The sequence below is a fragment of the Chelonoidis abingdonii genome, chromosome 14 (genome assembly GCF_003597395.2).
Source record: "Chelonoidis abingdonii isolate Lonesome George chromosome 14, CheloAbing_2.0, whole genome shotgun sequence".
NCBI classification, from domain to species: domain Eukaryota; kingdom Metazoa; phylum Chordata; order Testudines; family Testudinidae; genus Chelonoidis; species Chelonoidis abingdonii.
In genome coordinates, this window is record NC_133782.1 from 19,341,946 (window position 1) to 19,362,257 (window position 20,312).

Sequence of the window (20,312 nt, forward strand, 5' to 3'; positions counted from 1 at the left end):
CCCATAGAAGAGCCTGGCACAGCTGTTTTCCCTGTGCACTGGGGAGTGCAGGGACCACTGTGCTCCCCTGGGGGCACATAACAGCTCCAAGGGGGTGGGAAGGAGCCAGGGCAATACACACTGGAATTTGTGCACCTCAGAAAGAAGTATAGCAGCAGGGCTACTTCCCCTACTACAGGTTGGAGAGCTCTGGGTGGCATTCTGCCTCCTGGAGCTCCCTGCTGGGGTAGTGCAGCAGGACTGCACCTTGAAGGACTGTAAGCTCCAGGGGCAGGCACCGGATCCTTGTCTGTGCCTTGTGCAGCATGGAGGATGCTGCCAGCACTTGGAATGACTAATCCTAGCCCTGCGGTTTGCCCTCTATTGTGGGTTCCAATCAGCAGCTTGTAGCACGGCTCTCAGTTCTGCACAGGATAATTCATTCCTTTACACATGCACACTTCCTGGTGTGCTCTTCTGCCTATCACATCCAAGAGCTCTCCTGCTCATGGTGACTTCACTGAGGTGCGGGAAGGGTTTGGAGTTCAGGGTCCCAGTGGCGCTTACAGAAGTGACCGCCAGGTCCCTGCAGCCCCTAGATGCATGGGCAACTAGGGAGGCTCCCATTGGTTGTGGTTTCGGACAATGGCAACTGTGGAGCCAGCACTGAGATGGGGGCAGCGCATGACGCCTCTGTGGCCGCCCATGTGTCACGGGCACAAGGACCTGGCAGCCGTTTCCAGGAGCTGCATAGAACTAGGGCAAGCAGGGAGCCGGCCTTAGCCCTGGGCTCCTGCTGTGCTGCCGACTGGAGCCGCCAGGACCCATTTTGGATTGGGCGTTACGCCTGGCAACCCTAGACCTGAGAGGGCAGGAGGGACCCCATAGAAGGCAGTAGTACACGGGGTGGGGTGATTCATAGCAGGAGGGTGGTATGGGGGGGAATGATGGGATTGGAAAGCGCTGCCTGGACGAACTGTAAGGCGAGAGGGCTGCATGGAGGGGCGGGACAATATACTGGAAGAGCGGTATAAAGGGGGGGGCGATACGTGGGCGGGGCGAAGCTCAGAGAGGGAGGCCGGGGCCAGTATCGGTTAGCGGGCACCTCTGAAGGCCGCTGTAGCCGGCAGGAGCCGCCGGCTGGCGGAGCAGGGCGGGGTTACAGGCTCCTCCCTTTACCGCTCTCCTGGGCGGTTCGGCTATTTCCGGTAGCCGAACCCGAGCCCTCCCGAGGGCCCCGGTAAGTCACGTGGTAGGAAGGGGGCGGTGTCGTCCTCCCCCTCACGCAGGGTACGCCGGCCACGGAGCTGACGTACGCAGGTAGCGTAGGGGCCGCCTGTAGCATGGCTGGTGGGGGAGGCGAGGTGGGAGCGCGCGCGGTGTCTTCCCCGCCGCTGCGGGGGCTGCAGCTGGTGCAGCAGGGGGCCGAGGCGCGGCTGTACCGGGGACAGTTCCTGGGCCGGGCAGCCGTGGTCAAGTTCCGCTTCCCCAAGCGCTACCGGCACCCGGCGCTGGAGGAGCGGCTGAGCCGGCGGCGGACGGCGCAGGAGGCCCGCTCCTTGCTGCGCTGCCGCCGGGCAGGTGGGGCTGAGAGATGGGGGGGCAGAAGGGGATTCTGCGGGGTGGTTTGGGGGGGCTCTGGGGTGTGTGTGGGGGGCCTTAGCTCAGGGACAGAGGGGACGGGGTGGGGTGGGTTTGCTGGGGGGAGTGAGTTTATGGTGAGATGGGCGTTGCTTGTGGGGCTGGGCGGAATGGGGGAGCTTAGGAAGAGGTGGTGTGGGGCTGAGCTGAGGGGGTACAAGAATGAGTCTAGGGCAGAGGTTCTCAAACTGGGAGTTGGGACCCTTCAGGGCATCCCAAGGTTTATTATATGGGGGGTTGTGAGCTGTCAACCTCCACCCCAAATCCTGCTTTGCCTCCAGCGTTTATAATGGTGTTAAATATATTTAAAAAGTGTTTTTAATTTATAGGGGGGAGGGTTGCACTCAGAGGCTTACTATGTGGAAGGGGTCACCAGTAAAAAAGTGTGAGAGCCACTGGTCTAGGGAGAGATAGGAGCTGCTTGTATGGAAGGGACTTGGCACTGGTTGGGGAGGGGTTTGTATTATGAACGGAGCCATCAGCACCTCTTTACGCTTTTTCATAACCCCAAGTAACAGGGCTTTTAGTGAAATTGAAAGGCAACAAAAACCTACACAAAAGAACTTGTTTAAAATGCAGCACACAATTGTCCTGAGTGACTCGCTGCCACAGGATATTGTTTTTCTGTTGTAGGTATGTCTGTGCTCCTCATTATAATATCAGAATATTTCACAATATTAATGTACTCATGGAGTATATTGATAGTATTTAGAAAGAGACTTGGGCTTCTCTATGTTGGGGAAGTAATGGAAATAGGTGTTCTCCAATAGGTCCCTGCATGATTATTCTGAGATCTGGTCTACAATTAAAGTGTAGAGTGACATATCTATGGGCATGGATACACTTGCAAGTTAGAGCACATTAAAGCAGCCCTGGGTGCCCTAACCTGGAGGTGTCCACACTGGCAAGGCACGCAGAGCACCTGGACTCTGTTCCTGGTAATCCACCTCCACAAGAAGCATATAGCTTGCTGCGCCCCAGCTGAAAAGCCTGGGCATCAGTGTGGACAAGGTGTTGCATTACTGCACTGTGATTGGCCTCTGGAAACGTCCCATAGTCCCCTGAAATTAAGTGGCCACTCTTCTCATTGTTTTGAGGTTGGCTGCAGGCACGCAGATTTTCCCTTTCAATTCTCTGTTTCTGACAGTTGGCATACTTATCTGCTCCAGAAAAAAGCAAACCATTAGTGTGGAATGCTACTGTTGTGAGGTGGGCAGTCTCTCCCCCCACATACACACAACACACTCCCTGTCACGCTCCCCCCCGCCCCCCCATTTGAAAAGCATGTTCCAGTCACTTGTACACTGGGATAGCTAGCACAATGCACTGCTCTTTGTGGCATTGCAAGAGCTGCTAATGTGGCCATGCCAGTGCGCTTGCAGCTGACAGCGTAAACACACAGCAGCGTTTCCCCTGTTCCAGTCTCCGAAGGCTGGTTTTACTCCCAGCGCTCTACATCTGCAAGTGTAGCCAAGCCCATATATGTTGCTCAGAAGTTGGGAAAAGTTCACAACTCTGATAGTAGTAGCTATTCCAACCTGACCTTGTGTGTAAATGTGGCTAGGCTGACAGAAGAATGCGTCTGTCCCAATTCCAGGATAGTGTTGTAAACTTCTAAGAGTGCATTTGATTTATGTAATTATAAATTTTGAATATCTTAAAGCAGGCTAAAAATTCTTGTAAGCTAAAGGCTAGCATTTCTTCAACTCTTTTTTTTTAATAGGGATTTCTGCACCAGTGGTTTACTTTGTGGATTATGTCTCCAATTGTATATATCTTGAAGATATTGTAGAATCAACTACAGTTCGGGATTATATAACTTCTGTACAGCAAAGTGGAAAGGATACCAACAACCTCTTTCTCGTAGCAGAAAAAATAGGTGAGGTTTTAGCACGAATGCATGATGAGGATCTTATCCATGGAGACCTTACAACTTCCAACATGCTTTTGCGACCCCCAGTAGAAGAGCTGGACCTGGTGCTAATAGATTTTGGACTGAGTTTTATTTCTGGTCTTCCTGAGGATAAAGGAGTTGATTTGTATGTTTTGGAGAGAGCTTTTCTGAGTACTCATCCAAACACAGACGCACTGTTTGAAGCCCTGCTGAAGAAGTACTCGACTACATCTAAAAAATCAAGTCTAGTGATCAAAAAGCTGGATGAAGTACGACTGAGGGGAAGAAAGAGATCCATGGTTGGATAGAAGAAAGCAGAATTTGTGGGAGGGTAGGGGAAATGTAACTTCCTAGGATGTGCAAATGTGCTTGTTTATTAATTGTTTGGTTTTATTTCATAAGTCACCATTTTGGTAGCTTTCATTGTCTTTCAAATGTACAATAAACCAGTTTAATCCAACATGATGGTGGTCCTTGTACAGCAATCTGACAAGTGGCTCAGAGTAACCAAGTTAATGATAGGTGATGGGAGTGCAGGTGGGAAAGTAACAGCTGAGGTGGGAACCCTTGCTTTTTTTGTCTCCTAACTATCAGATATCCATTTTTAAAAAGAAAAATCCAATATTTGTAGTGTGTTTTGCTATGCAAACATAAAGCTTGTATTGTTAAGAGCATTAAAAATGTTTATTGCAGTAAATTTGGGAAAGTGTAAATTTTAGCTCTCAGTTTTCAAATCAACTTTGTTTTCTTAAGCCAATAGTCAGTTACACCAGTAATAAAAATGACCAGTTCCTCTGCTGAGGATCTTTCAGTTAAACAAGCAGAGTTTCAGTAAGAAGGAGTGCTTCCACTCTGACTGTTTAGGCCCTAAAAAAAAAAAAAGATTTCTTTTAGATCATCAGAGTATAGCAACAGCAGAATGCCATACTGGATCAGAGATGAGGTCCATCTAGTATCCTGTTTCCAGCACTGGTCGATATCAGATACTTCTGAGGAAAATGTATTCCTGGGGGAATTCTGCACCAAAAAATTAAAATTCTGCATATTTTATTTATCAAAACACAATATAATCATGCCATTTTCAATTATTTGGTTATTTATTTCAAAATGCCTATCAAGTATGTCTGTAATGATACAGATGACAAAAAGGATTCCCCCAGAAGTAGGAAGTTAAAGAAACCTCTAGGACAGTCCAGTTCGTGTTTCTCTGTTATGCTTTCATTGGGTGCCTCACTCGGGGTGCCTCACATACGCTCGCATCCCCAGAGTCCAGCCAGAGGTTCTGCTCTGAAGTTTCATTACGGCCTGCCAGGCAGAGACAACTCATACCTGCTGATAGTGTGGGTGGTGGTGGGGCACAATTTTAAGGTTTGGCTGCCCCTAGACCAGCTTGAGTCATGCTCCCTCCCCCTCCACCCCCCGGCAGGCCTTGCCCCCTCCTTACTTAAGTCTTCCCTCCCTGCAGCTCCCAGCTATTGCTTCTGCCTCTTCTGGCAGCTGCTGTGCAGGGAGGGGACCTGGTGGCATCATGTGACTGAGTGGGGCCAGCAAACCCAGGAACTGCAGCCTGCCCAAGCCTCCTGGGGAGCTGGGCTCTGCTGGACCTTGGCAGTGGGCAGCAGCTCTGCGGTGCTAATTCGGCAGGGGAGGGAATGAAATTCTGTGCAGAACATTAATTCTGAGCAAACTCTGTGTTGTGCAATGGTGCAGAATTCCCCCAGGAGCCAAAATAAAAATTCTGCAGTTGGCAGATGTGGGCTAATCAGCCCCCCACATCGTGATCAGTCATACATCTAAGCCCGGAAGCACATGTTTGAACATTAATTGGAAATATTTTCTTAGCATTAGCTACTATAACTCTGGATATTCTTGTCATCTGTATAAATTTCCAATTCCTTCTTGAATGTTGTTAAGTTCTTAGCCTCTGCCTTTTGGTGGTAATCAGTTCTACAGTCTAATTATGTATTTATTTCCTTTCATCAGTTTAGAACTTGTCATCTTTGTTCCCTTGTTCCTGTGGTATGAAATAGGGAGAGCAGAAACTCCTGATCTACCATCTCTAGACCATACCTTATTTTATACTTTTATTCCCTGTTGTTTGTGTCCTTTCCAAAATACAGAATCTGCATCTTTTCAATCTCTCTTCCTATGAGCTTTTTCCATGGACAAGTAGTCAGGGCCCGCTCCAGGCCACAGCGCACCAAGCACGTGCCTGGGGCGGCACGGCCGCGGGGGGGGGGGGGCGCGCTCTGCCGGTTGCTGAGAGGGCGGCAGGCGGCTTCGGTGGACCTGCCGCAGGCGTGGCTGCGGCGGTCAGCTGGTCCCGCGGCTCCGGTGTGGACCTCCCCAAGACACGCCTGTGGCAGCTCCACTGACCATCCGCAGAAACGCTCCACTTGAGCCGCCTGCCGCCCTCCAGCAACGTGCTTGGGGCGGCGAAATTGCTAGAGCGGCCTTGCAAGTAGTGTAGACAAGCCCTATTCGTTCTTGTCACCTGTCTCCGAATTTCTTCTTCTGTAATAACCACTGCTGCAAGCTAATAACTACTGTAGTTTTTTATTTTTCCTGTGACATTTTGTAACCAGTCTCATCTGCACGCTTTGGCCAAGATGGGTGGTTATATTTTTTTAATATCTTAGGGAGCCCTGAGAATTTTTTTTTTTTTTTGACTGTTAAGCCATTTTATTTTATACACAAAATAGCATGGCAAAGACTTTGTAAATTTAGTATGCCCAGTTATCCAAATCAGACAGAGAATTATGTCCAGAAGTCTCCTTGTGACATCTCATCTTCTTGAGAAGTGAGCCCTGAGATAGAGGGCAGGCCCCTTAGTCTCTGGCAACCCCCAGGGCTTGTGGGAGGGAGCATGAGCCCTGAGATAGAGGGCAGGCCCCTTAGACTCTGGCAACCCCCAGGGCTTGTGGGAGGGAGCATGGTGAGTTTCTTTGTCCTGGGGGAAGAGGACGCTCGCACAAGGGTCCCCCCCATCGCTCGGTGGTGGAAGCGGTGGAGCCCTGCTCTGGCAGCCTAGAAGCCGGTGCCATGGCAGCAAGCGGAGCAAGACGTTTACCAAACAGCTCAGTGGCTCAGCTTTAGCGCCGCAGCCTCGGAGCGGAAAGGAGCAGCCGAGTTCGGGGCTGCTGTTCCCCTCCCCGTGCAAGCGTCCTAGCGCTTCGGGCTGCCCGTGCCCGGCGCGTATTCACTTCCTTGCCAGAGAAGTTTGCCCAGGTCAAGTGCCCGCTTCCCCCGCTCCGTGGGAGCCGGGTTCCACCGGCCCGGGGACAATTTTACCGGGCGGCCGCCTCTGGGCTGAGGAGTCCCGGCGCTGCAGCCGAGAAGAGCGACTCCCTGCTCTGGCCGCCCGGTGCCCGAAGTGCAGGGAGCCTGAGCCAAGCTGCTGCCCGCACCCGGTGTCTTAGCTTTCCCGGCACGTCTGGGGGCGGGGCGCTACTCCGGGCTGCGCTAACTTCTGCAGCAGTTCAAAGTGCACCTGCTGCGCGGCTCCTTCCCGGCGCCCTGCCCACGCCGGACTATGGAAGCGCTGTTCATGCTGCTGCACCTCGTAGCTGCAGGTATGGACGCTCCCCTCTTCCTCTGCCCTGCGGCTTGGGCCGTGCCTGGTGGGAGGCGGCGAGTGACACAGGAGGCTCCCTTTGCTGCGCCTCCCGCCGCCTTCCCCTCGTTTGCCGCTGCTGTATTTCCAGTCAATGACCAGTCGCTGCTAGCCAGATTCTGCCGCCTCTGTTCGCGTTTGTGCAGGATCTTGCTCCTGGAGTGGCGCTGTTCAGCTGGGGTATTCTGTTCAAAGGCGGCAGTGTTGGGCCTTCGGGGACTGGGTTGGTGTTTAACCTCAACTCCAACTGATTTAAAAAAAATCGCCCCAAAGTGTCACCGCAATGAGAGGGAGGAAAGTACCGAAGTTGGTGGTGGTCTTGTGGTTTATTTAAGTAGCAGGCTAAGTAGGCTGGAAAGGATTAGATTTTTATCAGTAAATGTCAGTTTCACGGTACACAGGAACTGGCAAAACATTTCCATCAGAAACCATCCAAAGTTACAACTGGGCAAAGTAAGAAAAATGCTGCTCGATAACTTCTTAATAGTCTAAATCCAGTGATTTAGACTTTGAATTCGACTTGGTACAAATGGGCTAGTGAACAGGTCAGACTGGTTGATTTGAGGGCATTTACTTTGGACATTTTGACATGTGCTATTGATAGTTTGTGTTGGGTTATAAAGCTTTAACTGATTGAATTTTAATGTCTGTTGTCATTAAATAATTGTGTGACCCCCATAGTTTCCCACAACTGTAAAAAATTAAATAGATAAAAATCGAAAAAAGCTTTAAAACCCATTATCTTGTGCAGCTGTGCAAATTTAAATTGATAAAAATCTTTACAAATTCTTAAAAATAAAACACATTTTGTATATATATGTGTGTGTAACCAATTTCTGTCAAGCCTAACTCATAGTTTCTGGTAACTGCACGTGTATTCCCCCTCCATGGTTCCTCTAGGACACGCACTTAAAGGTTTCTGGTTCCCAGCCATCACCTCTCTTGAGCAGAGACCTACATCTCTCTCCCCCTTCTCACAAGGGATTTTAAGGCTGCACAGCTCCTTCGATTACATTGATATCCTCAGCAAGCCAGACTGCCTAGACAGGCAAGCATCTGCACCTTGCTTTCTCCCTGAAGACTATAGCCTGTGTATTGCCCACTGTTATAGGTTGCCACATAGCTCCTTTTAAACAAGTACATTTATTCTTAAGGTAAAAACAGGACAGAGAAAACAATAAAATTATCTACACACATGCTAGAACGATCACCAGAGGTCACTCCCAACATCAACCTAGTGCCCTGGTAGCTTTCAGTCTTTCAAAACCCACCACTGGATTTTCCCTGTGGTTGAAAGTTCATATCCATCTTAGCTCCAGAACCAGAAGAAATGCTGGGCAGAGCATTTGTTTCTTTCTGCTGCTTAGGCCTTTGATCTTCTACAATGGATAATCAACAAAGACCCTCTCCTCTGGACATAGCTTCAAAAGGCTGGGTTTTTGCATAACCAGGGTTGAATAATGTACGTTAACTGCACCCTAGATATCCCCAGGAACTGCAGTTAATGCTTATTGTCCCAAAGTCCATACTTGTCTGGCATTTTCAATACAGTCTTTTGAACTCCCCATTCCTACATTGGTCATATTTTGCCCCTAGAGAGATTACATGAACTTAATACAATAAGGTCTTTCAGGGATATTGCAACATTGCCATATCTGTCACACATGGTGCTATATGCTAGATAAACTTTTGCCAGACAAATAATAGGTCCCTCCTCAAAAGAGTTTACATTCCAGAGAAATGAGTGGCTATGTTGCAACACAATACAGAGCAAACATAGAATATCAGGGTAACTAATAGTTGGAATGCTTCACAGAACGGGGCTAGAAAAGTAATAGTATTTTACAGTAATTGTTTGAAATGTGTAACCACTTGGATCTAAAGTGAAGGGAAATTTGGCCCAAAGTGTCTTGAGCTTCCAAGGTTGAGGGTTTCAGTTTTAAGGGCTAAATTCTGCCCTTGGATGCTCCTACAGGGCTCCTGTTAATTTCACTGGAGATTCCCGTTTTCAAGTGCATCAAGAGCAGAATGTGGCCCGAAGAGCTGTGTTGTAACAATAAATAAAATAAATAAGAATTCAAAGGAGATAACATGAAAACTATTCTGAACGTTTGCCATTTGTGGGAGTTGAAGGGGGTGGTGGTGGAGAAAAGGAAACATTATGTCCATTAAGAACTGTCCAAATTCCACAATGGCAGTCCAAGTGGAAAATATCATCTCCTGACTTGTTCAGTAGTAAATAAGGCTAGTTTTATTAAAGGTATGTTTGACTACAGTGGCGTAGTTACAAAAAAAAGAAGTCTGATTAATTTCTGAAATCTCTGATATCAAAGAGTGCAGTTGGCTCCCTAACGTGGAATGAACACATGGAACAATTTCTATAGCAGACCTTTTACAAATTGGGAAGAGATGTTCCACAGACAGAAATGTATGACAATGACTTAGAAAAGCGAACGGTACCGTCAACTTGAAACCTAGTCAATTAAAAAAAATGGATGAAAAGTTGTTTCAGGTCTTATCTTGATCTCTTGAGTCTTAATTGTGGTTTTTACGATTACATTTTCTGAACTCACACAATCAAAAGAGGAAACTGACTAAGATCATGATCCCACCATTTGTTTCAGTTGGTGTGAATCCTACACCTATGCAATACCCCATTGACTTCAGTGGGGCTGCACATGGGTGCAGACATCCTTGCTAGCAGATTTAATTGCAAGTTTGGGGCCTGTGCTTGGCACAATGTGCTATCAAAGGCATAGAATAAACAAAAAATGAATCCAACTCCCCTCTCTAATCCTTTTCACGTGTTACTTGTAACAAGGGTAAGGAAATACATTTGACACAGATGTGTAATTTTTATGTTGACAGTGTCCCATTGAGTAAACAATGACATGTTTGGTGCTCCAAAGCATCAATATATTGGTAATCCCATCTCAAAAAAAGATATATTAGAATTGGAAAAGATACAGAGAAGGGCAACAAGACAACAAGAATGAATAGGGGTATAGAACAGCTTCCATACTAGGAGAGATTAAAAAGACTGAGACAGTTCACCTGGGGGTAGGGAGGGGGAGATAATAGCAGTCTGTAAAATCAGGAATGGTGCGGAGAAAGTGAACAGGGAAGTGTTATTTACCCCTTCACATAATAGAAGAACTAGGGGTCACCCAATGAAATTAATAGGCATCAGGTTTAAAACAAAAAAAGGAAGTATTTCTTCACACAATGCACAGAAAACTTTATGAAACTTGTTACAGGGGATGTTGTGAAGGCCAAAATAATAACTGGGTTGAAAAAAGAATTAGATAAATTCATGTTTATGAACTATGGCGATTAGCCAAGATGCTCAGGGATGCAACCCCATGCTCCGGGTGTACCTAAACCTCCAACTGCCAGATGCAGGAACTGGATGACGAGGGATGGATCATTTGAAATTGCCCTGTTTCGTTCATTCCCTCTGAAGCATTTCGCTCTGGCCTCTGTCAAAAAAGAGGCTACTGGGCTAGATGAACCTTTGGTCTGACTCAGTCTGGCTGATCTTATGTTCTATATTCTTACAGGGCTCGGTTCCTAAAAATATTAATCCCCTCAGATATGTGTCTGATGGCTTTGATTTATCCACAGGACAGGTACAACTATAGAGGCACAAATGTCCCCAGCCCAGCACAGTGATGTGATTCCTTCCTGATCCTGGGCAGGCCCCTTATTAGGGCTGAGAGGGAGAATTCAGTCTCTATAGCCCTTTCACTCCTTTTCCTGTTGCTGAGACTGATAGTGAGTGCCAATTGCATGTTCATTTGTTTTATTTTTAGCTACATTGGAAATCAAGACCAGCCCTTCCCCAGTATTCTGTCTGGTGGACAAACATATTGAGTTGCATTGTAATTTTACAATCTGGAAGAGTGTTAAATTGGAGGATGTGGCAGTGAAATGGACCATAAACAATGAATTTGGAGAGAAGACAGTATACCAGTTTGATGGAAAGCATACATTATACCACCGGAATGGGGCCTTGGTGAATCCTGAATTACTAACTCAGGGCAGCGCATCACTGAACCTGCATAATGTGACATTAGATGACGAAGGGATCTACACATGCACTGTTTTAATAACCCCGCAATATGGAAGTGGGACAATCCAGCTCCAAGTCAGAGGTACTCAGTACTATTAGCTATAAAACAGAAAAAACCAACCAATGTGTAACTTTGAGGCCAGTCAAAGGGTTGAGTTAAGACAGGATGCTGTGATGTAATGAAACAGTAGCCTTATTTTAGCCTTGGAGATTTTCATCTTCACGAATTCCTAACTGCTTCATAAACTACCGAATTGGGGAATTGGGACAATAGGGTGTCAGATAAATGGGAGTATCCTGTATTAATAAACTCATTTTACAGATGGGGGAAATTGAGGTATAGAGAATAACTGACCTGCCCAGAGTCACATGGTGAACTCATGATAGAACTGGGACTAGAACCAACAGGCCTGATTCCCTATCCCCGGCCTGCGGTAAACACTAAACCACATATGGATAGGAAGTGACTTTTTTGGAACAGAAACACTGAATATTAAGCAAACCCCTATAATTTCTCTTGCCACTGCCTACAGCCAGCTGTTCATTCTCCAGTGACTGTTCTGAATTATTTTTGGCACTTGTTTGAGGAGAACTGCAGCAAATGTTTCTTAGGGGATCATCAGGTGCTTGCCAGGTCCTTGTGGTCAGTTTAAAGTTAGCTCCTTTACTGTCTCTTTTATGCAAGGATTTAGCCACAGTCTGGCTTGTTTACATGTTAACGTTATAAGAGTAAAACTTTTGTACAAAAGAAACTTCAGAGGAATTCTTACTGTGCTTCACTGGTGTGTATCTATCACTCATTTGTGCATTTACATTCTCCTTTTTATTTTGAACTAAAGTTTTGCTAGTGTCCATTAGCACTCAGTCAGTATTTTGGATCTACAGTGGTCTTATTCACTTAATGCCATGTAACTCAGTAATCCCAATTTTAACTATCTACCTAGAAGCAAAATTAGTGTCTGGTGCTAATTAGGAATCTTTTATGGGGAATCATGAGCAATAGGATCTTGTTTGTGCATGACTGTGATCTGTCTTCCCAGCTCAGCCTACTGTGTTGCTGTCACCCCAAAACCCTGAAATTACAGCAGGGGGAGAGAAAACCTTTTCCTGTGATGTTCATCAATTTTACCCTCAAGAAATTGACATCTCCTGGCTGGTTAGGAAATATGGCAGTAAACACGAGAGGCCTTTAACACAGGACATCTGCACAGGAGTCCCATTGGCTCATGATAAAAAGGGCATGTTCACCGTGTTGAGCCGGGTGACACGAGAGGTGTCTGAAGAGGATGATGGATCCTTGTACATCTGTGAAGTCCGACATGAATCCCTGGAAAAGCCGCTGAGAGGAAATACAACCATATTTGTCATGAGTAAGTGGCTTAAGAACAGACTCTGAATAGATCTGGTTGAAAAATTTTTAATGGCACAATTTTCTGTGAGAAATTGTAATTTTGCTGAAATCAAACTGTTTCATGGAAATGTGTTGGTTTGATGACATTTTCAACAGGAAAAAGTTTAAATGAATCATTTTTTACTTTCTTTTTAATTTTGATAAGGTAAAAATGATTAATTTTGACTATCATTTTGATTAATTTTTGTTTAAACTTTTATATTATACAAAAATATTAGTTTTAATATATTCTATGTAGAGATTTAACATGATAGAATATATGCTGTAGTTAATATTTTATATAACAATGTTTTGACATTACTGAAATTAAATGTTTCAATTGTTCCACATCAAACTTTTTCCGAATTTTCATCTTGTAGAAAATTTTAAACTTTCAGCTTTTCAGTTTGATTTGGAACAAAAACAAATTTAAAAATGTTGGGATTTCCCAGCAAATGGAAATTCTACTCTCTAGGCATTGGGGAAATCCTGAGAAATGATTGATGGGAGAAATAATTTTAATAGGGGCAAAATCCTGCCTTAACTCCAGAAGGTCCTGAGTGCAGTAAAACCAGTGCCCAGGGGCTCAGGACTCCAGAAGCCTGCACAGGGGTTCTGCACTCTCTTCAGGCTGTGCTCTGTGTTGGCTCAGTGCAACAGCATGTGGAAGAGATTGAGAGTAGGGCGGGGCTGTTGCAGATCCACCATGCACAGAAAAGGAATGCAGCATTCCCAGGGACTGTTGCAGCCCTGAGACTTCAATAGCTGCTCCTGCAGCCTGTATGGAAGATCTGTTTCTTCACCCTTGCAGTTCTCACAAATCTCCCCAGCTCACAGCACGAGTTACTCAGGCTGTAGTTGAGGGCAGGAAAGCAAAAAAACACTCAAATATCCTGTATATCAGCCTTCTCTAGCAAACTCATATTATCCCTATCCCTGCTTAATACCTTCATAGACATAGCCTTGTACCCAAAATAGCAAAGTTACTCCATGGCTCAGTCTAGTCCTGTTTCAAGTGTGTTGTTCATGCACATGCCATCCAAAAGGCCTTGTCAGAGATTATAGGCCTTTTGGATGGCATGTGCATGAAGAACACACTTGAAACAGGACTAGACTGAGCCGTGGAGTAACTTTGCTATTTTGGGTACAAGGCTATGTCTATGAAGGTATTAAGCAGGGATAGGGATAATATGAGTTTGCTAGAGAAGGCTGATATACAGGATATTTGAGTGTTTTTTTGCTTTCCTGCCCTCAACTACAGCCTGAGTAACTCGTGCTGTGAGCTGGGGAGATTTGTGAGAACTGCAAGGGTGAAGAAACAGATCTTCCACACAGGCTGCTAGACTGATTATAGCTTGACCGCTTTCTGACTCAGTTTACCATCATGTAAAAGAGGGATAATAACAATAATACAGAAGTGCTGCACTTTCCAGGGCTGATGGGAAGCTTCATTAATTGTTTGTAAAATGCTTTGAGATCCTTGGGTGGAATCTGATTATTTTAAATCGTTTCTAATGAATACATTTGTTTTCAGCCCCAAAGCAGTATCATCGGGATATTGGGTTCATTGTTGGAGTAGCTGCTGCTTGTATTGTGATAACTGGAGCGTGTAGTATATTTTTGACCATATTCTATCGGGAACAACTTATGAAAGGTAATTTTTCTTTTTAAACATTCCTACCCTTCAGCATCCTTCTAGCTGTGGTAGGCCTCCCATTTACGTACTAATGATAATAATAATTAATAACTAATTATAACTTAACTAAGGGTACATTCTACAAACAGTGTGCTTCTTAGCTCATGTTAAAGGAAAGCTGGCCAAAAAATCAGAGCTACAGCTTTCTCTAACAAATATCCTATTTGATTCTGAACCTCAAAGAAGGGAGTTGCTAGCTTCTGTATTTCTATCTGACTTCCTTATGCGTATTTTGCATGTTAGGACAGCCCAATCAGCTGTATGACCCATGCACAGACTCCTTGGGAGGCACCAATAGTAGGTAATCTAGCTTGTTTATCTGCATCATGGCAGGATTGATTTCATTTCCCTAAACCATCTGTCATGGACTAATATTAGTCTAATCTAATTCAGTCATTAGAGGGGTGCACAAGGGTATTAGCAACTATGGGAGACCAACAGTAGAGATAGGGGCACTAAATTTTAGCAGTCATAGCACTTGTCAGTACTGGAGGGATCACAAGGGTTTAATCAGATAGAAAGGGTGGGGTTTCAGAAACTAAAAGAGGAGTGGGCCCCCTCGATTCATCTTATTGCAAAGGGCCATTGGGTGGAGGAGGTCCTGGTTGTGTCTGAGCAAGAGTGATGACAAAGCAGGGCTCCCATAAAAGGTCCGGGGCTCTCTGCAGCTACACTTTGGGTACATGCCTAGGAAAGACCCAGTGTGTTGATTTCACTTGGGCCACTATTTCACTCTTACTGTGAATATCACTACTTTACATATCCAGGAACCCCCAATTCTGCTATGCCAGCATCTCACAGAGACTTCTACCTCCCAAATTTATCTTCTTTTCAGTACCGCCTCAGGTTTCCTTGATTAACAAACCAGATGTGATCCCGATTAATGAGAAGCTGAAGCTGATGTGCAACATAAATGGGTTTAGACCAAAAGCAATTAGTGTGAAATGGTACCGGAGAACCCCCCAAATGGCATCAAGTGAAACTCCTGGAGAAGCTTCTTTTCTTCTGGGTCCGAGAGATGATATTACAGACAAGGCAAGGCAGCCTTTGGAAACCAATGGCAAGTTCTTCAGTGTTCCATCCTGTCTGACCTACACACCCACTATCCGGGATGATGGGGCAGTGTTTGAATGCAGCATTGAGCACAGTGCACTGAAAAGCGCCATATGGATAAGCACCACACTGAGTGTCACCGGTAAGAGCTTCGCCCCCAATCCCAGCAGATCTTTTCTTACTGACTCATTTCCAAAATCTGAGCAGTAACTTTTTACAAGATTTCCCTAAACACTCTCTCTCTCTCTCTCTCCCTTCCCCCCCCCCCCCCCCGCCTTCAGCTCGTCCGACAAGTCTCTACATCACTAGCTGGCCTCAGGCTCCCACGGTAGGAGAGAAGCTCATTCTGAGCTGCGTAGTAGAGAAATTTTACCCTAAGGATATCACTTTGACTTGGTTTCGAAATGGACAACTGGTTAGCGATGTGACACAGTTTGGACCTTTCCCTTGTGAAATAGACTATTTCAGTGTCTGGAGCCAGACTGAGTTTATACTGACCAATGAGGAGGAAGGGGCAGTTTATATCTGTCAGATAAAACACAGCAGCTTTGGAAATATAGAAGAACTCTTCTATGAAGTTAACTTGCAAGGTAAGCTGCATGCTGAGTGAGTCAACTGCTGCAAATGATGCTAGCAGTGGAGCTGCCTTTGAGAGGTTCAGCAGATTTACACCATGAGGTGCAAAAGATTTGGAGGGTTGAGCTTCAGAGCTTGAGAGGCAGGGTGGTCTATTGGCCCGTGCACAGGGCATAACACTAGGAAGTCCTGAGAGCTAATTCTGGCTCTGCCACTGACTTGGAATGTGCCTGGGGGCAAGTCAGCCCCTGTTTTTCTTCTATAAAATGTAGAGGACAGGGGTATTATGAGCATCAGCTAGCTAATATAAAGTGCTATGGAAGTATTCAATATTTCTAGATGAGACTGGTTTGATGACCTGGAATCTGAATGGGGCCTTTGGGTTAAAGACTGTGGAGGAAGCTAAGGAGCAGCTGAGTTCCTCCTAACCCAGCCTATTAGAGTGATTGCTGAATGAGCCTTCTGTTTTCTTGTCTTAGCCCCATTTCACACACTAATCTTCAGCGGTGGTGCAAAGGGGAACCGGCTCAGGTAATGCCCAGAGTCTGAGATGAGGAAGAAGAGGAGTGGTGCTTGTGGCTGAGTAGAGAGAGACCTTATTCAGCACAGTGCACTGTGTGTCTGTATGGGAGAGCCTGGGGATGTGATGGGGGCCTGGAGTACTGAAAGAGCCCCATGAGCTATAGGTACAGGGGAAAGCATGACACACACAATGTTGGGCCAAGGTCAAAGTTACTGTCACACCCAAAAATTTCCATTGCCAGACCCACAACATGCTATAAACAATCAAGCCAGGCACAATCTGCAGCAGCTCTCTCACTGTGTGAGCTGTTGGCTCCCACGTTCTTATTATGACTGTCATGAATAATTTACCACTCCCATTGGTACAGTTATGCATCTTGGCCATTTGCCCTCTTCTTGACGTTGGGGGTGACTCATCTAACCATCTGTCCTGCTGTGTGTTCTTTCCATTTGAACAGGGACACCCCCTGAAGTTCTCTGGATCACCACAGACCCCTCCATTCCTGTGGTGGGAGAGGAGCTGAGGCTGAACTGCAGGATCAATAACTTCTCCCCTAATGTGATCACTGTGAACTGGTTCCGAGATGGGCAGCTCCTGCAAGCGGGAGTCTGCCATTCAGTCTCCATAATGGGAGCCAATGGTTTGCACTCCATCTGGAGTGTTTTGAGAGTCACGCCTGGAAGGGAAGAGGAAGGAGCAGTGTTTACGTGTCGGGTGACACATGCTGCTTTAAGGGACTCTGTAGAAAGATCATACACTCTGCAGCTGCCTGGTATGTCCTGTACAGTGTGTTTGATTGGATAGTTCAGACAGTGCCTGAACAACGGAGATTAGCTTAAAGCAAAGTGTGGTCAAGGGGCCAAATGAGGCCTGTAGAGTGCCAGAGGGAGGCCTCGAGTAATGTTGTGAGCTGATGGCTGTGAGCTAGGAACTTAATGAGACCTGATCTCAGCTCTTACACAGACTCCCAGCATGCTTCATCTCTTTGCCTAAGAGCCCCCATCTGTACAAACACTCACTTACGTAAGGGTGGAGCGAGGAGTGCTGTGTTTGCAAAGCGCCTCATTTCTAATTCTTGTTATGTTATTAGAATGCAGCCTGTGGCTGCTCTCTGCATGTAATCATAGGACAGGAACAAAGCTGATCAACTGCAGGTTTTTAGGGTTGGTGAAATATTATGAAACACAGGCTTGCCTCTAAGGTCATCCTAGCCCCTCCTGCATCCAACAGCTAGAGGTGAGCACTGCACCAGGGGATGCTTGGACTTTGCTGGTGCGTTCCCCTCTCCCACCCCTCCTCCTCTTTTGTATTGGTCTCTGGCTACCAGATTTAGTCCTTTGGCTAGTTGGTGTCTGTTACGTTTTCCAAGCCTTTCCCAAAGTACTGTACTCCTATATGGGATCCTCACTGTGGTCAGCAAATGCAACTTTCTGCATCACAAATGGCAACATTTCACCCAGGACAAATAAGGCAAATTTTTGTTTATGAATTTGCCCCATATGGAAATGTCATTTTTATGGAGACATTTTTAAAAAAAAAGTTCTGCAGACTATTGGTAGTGAGAACCCAAAATGTTTTACTCCATTGCAAACTGATTAACTTCTCCCCACCATTTGGCATGTGATTTTTTTTTTTCATATCGATATAACAAAGCACACATCAGCAGTTACTGCTGGCCAAGCTGACAATTCTGACTTTTTCTTTATAGATTGATGTGATGAAGGCTCAACAGACTGTGCAGGGTGGGAAAGAAAGCAGAAGGTACACTTCCAGCACAAGGAAAATTCTCTGGAAATGAAACTTAACTGAAAAGTTGATTCTACTTCCCTCCCACTTCATCTCCTGGCTTTCACGTTCTCCTTGTAAAGGGATCCTAACTGCTCCTTCCCATCCTCCAATGCAAGGACTGTGTCTGGTTATATGTCACGCTCGTGGCAGCTGCTTGCTGCCTTTCTGTATGAGAAGCACCAGTTCATCAGCTGGCTTGTAGAGCAGAGAGAATTTTTTGTTCTTTAGCTTCACTTTTGGTTAAAGGGTGGCCTAGATTCCTAGGGTTCCTGGTGGGTTGTACAGAATTGCTAAATGTACATGTGAGAAACACTATAGAGTTAGTATTATTAACATAAAACTTTTTCTTAGTATTTTTAACACCTAGGATTTATCTCCAAAGGGCATTAAGTAAGAACTAGGGCTAGGGTAGCTAGGGCAGAGTTATCAAGCTATTTAACAGAAGGAAAAACAGAGACACAAAGTAGTGAAAATGATTTACCCAAGGTTATGTAGAGAGCTGTGGAATTATTTTCACAGAAACTAAGGGGTTCGTTGGCTTTCATGTACATTGAAATGATCCTGCCTGATTTCTAGACAGAAATGGGCAAGGCCGCGAAGAAGACAAGAGAAGACCTAGCATATATTTTACCACTGGGTGTCTCTCTTTACCTTATCACTGGAGACAGAACTGAAAAATGTAAAGACGGCTCTGCAGTCTGGCCTGTGGTGACCAAAGTGTGTTACCTAGCCCAGTGTGAATGGAGAAAGAGCTTTGCCTTTTGTTTTCTTGATTCTTTTCACAATCAAGTATTTGCGAATTCATTTATTGAACAGAAAATTGACACTCCTCCTATACTTCTTACACAGTGGATCGACTCCAGCTGCTTAGAGGAATGAATTCCCTTTCTCAGTGGGCCGACTCTAGATCTGCTGTAAATGGTCGCCATTCCAATGATTTCAGTGGAAATGCACCTTCTTACACCAGGTCTGAATTAAGTTTAGTGTGCAACAACATCAAACCATGGGAAGGTCGGATATAAGGAAGTAGGGAATGATAAAACAAGGGCAGAGGGAGAAGTTCTTTTGGGATAGCTTGTGGGGTTTTTTTTGGAGAGGGATGTTGTTTATCAACTGAATTGTCTTAATTTGTTGCATTCTTTTTTTTATTGTTGTAAGTCAGTGGCTCTCAAGCTTTCCAGACTTCCCTTTCAGGAGTCTTATTTGTCTTGCATACCCTCAAGTTTCACCTCGCTTAAACTACTTACAAATAAGACATAAAAATACAAAAGTGTCACAGTGCACGATTGCTGAAAAATTGCTGACTTTCCCCTTTTTACCATATCATTATAAAATAAATCAATTGGAATATTGATATTGTACTTACATTTCAGTATATAGAGCATAAGTCATTGTCTGTACGAAATTTTAATTTGCACTGACTTCACTAGTGGTTTTTATGTAGCCTGTTATACAACTAGGCAAGTGTCTAGATGAGTTGATGTAACTCCTGGAAGACCTCTGCGTTCCCCCATGAACCACTGTGGTAAGTGATTTCTATCATAAGCAGCGGGCAAAGAGCAGCAAATGCTTAGGTGTAGATTATTAGAAGTAATAATGTTAAAGACCACTTTGGCCACTGAGTTCATTAGGAGTAGAATCCAGAACTCTGTAAGGGGAAATGAAGGAGGAAAGTGTGGTTGGTTGGCCAACAAGAACGCAAAGATAAAAATAAATGTGAAATATAATATAGATGTGTAAAACCAATAAGCATGGCTGCTGGTACAAGTGTGTGAACAAGAATACATGTGTATAATGTGTGTGTGTGTTTAATTACCATGACTGCATGCAAAAAGGATCAGTATCTCACTGTCCCTTTGCATGTTCAATTACTGTGATTCTGCATGAAAACTGTATGTACAAATTATGCACATGCATTGTGGAATGTGAATTTTTAAAACTCTAGGTCTCAGTAGCTGCAGGAATTTGGAATCCGCCAGCTTTGCAAAATGCAGAGCATTACTAACCTCCTGCAAACACCGTATGGGTGCTGATAGGAAAATAAGTCAAACAGTACAATAAAAGCTCATTGGTAAAACAAAGGTCAG

General features: G+C 45.3%; 3 protein-coding genes across 3 annotated transcripts in view; 2 read left to right on the forward strand and 1 right to left on the reverse strand.

Annotated features, from left to right (window-relative positions):
• The window catches only part of EYA2 (EYA transcriptional coactivator and phosphatase 2), a 585,490-nt gene that overhangs the window by 317,959 nt on the left and 247,219 nt on the right, over nt 1–20,312 (reverse strand). The gene's annotated exons all lie outside the window — the stretch shown is intronic.
• Nucleotides 1,308–3,974, forward strand: TP53RK (TP53 regulating kinase). The gene is made up of 2 exons (XM_032767327.2): nt 1,308–1,560; nt 3,344–3,974. The coding sequence occupies exons 1-2, from the start codon at nt 1,323–1,325 to the stop codon at nt 3,820–3,822; spliced, it is 717 nt and encodes a 238-aa protein (XP_032623218.1). The 5' UTR covers nt 1,308–1,322; the 3' UTR covers nt 3,823–3,974.
• LOC116817369 (signal-regulatory protein beta-1-like) lies at nt 6,399–18,313 on the forward strand. The gene is made up of 8 exons (XM_075072274.1): nt 6,399–7,086; nt 10,940–11,281; nt 12,240–12,569; nt 14,124–14,243; nt 15,121–15,480; nt 15,620–15,928; nt 16,895–17,209; nt 18,146–18,313. The coding sequence occupies exons 1-8, from the start codon at nt 7,047–7,049 to the stop codon at nt 18,148–18,150; spliced, it is 1,821 nt and encodes a 606-aa protein (XP_074928375.1). The 5' UTR covers nt 6,399–7,046; the 3' UTR covers nt 18,151–18,313.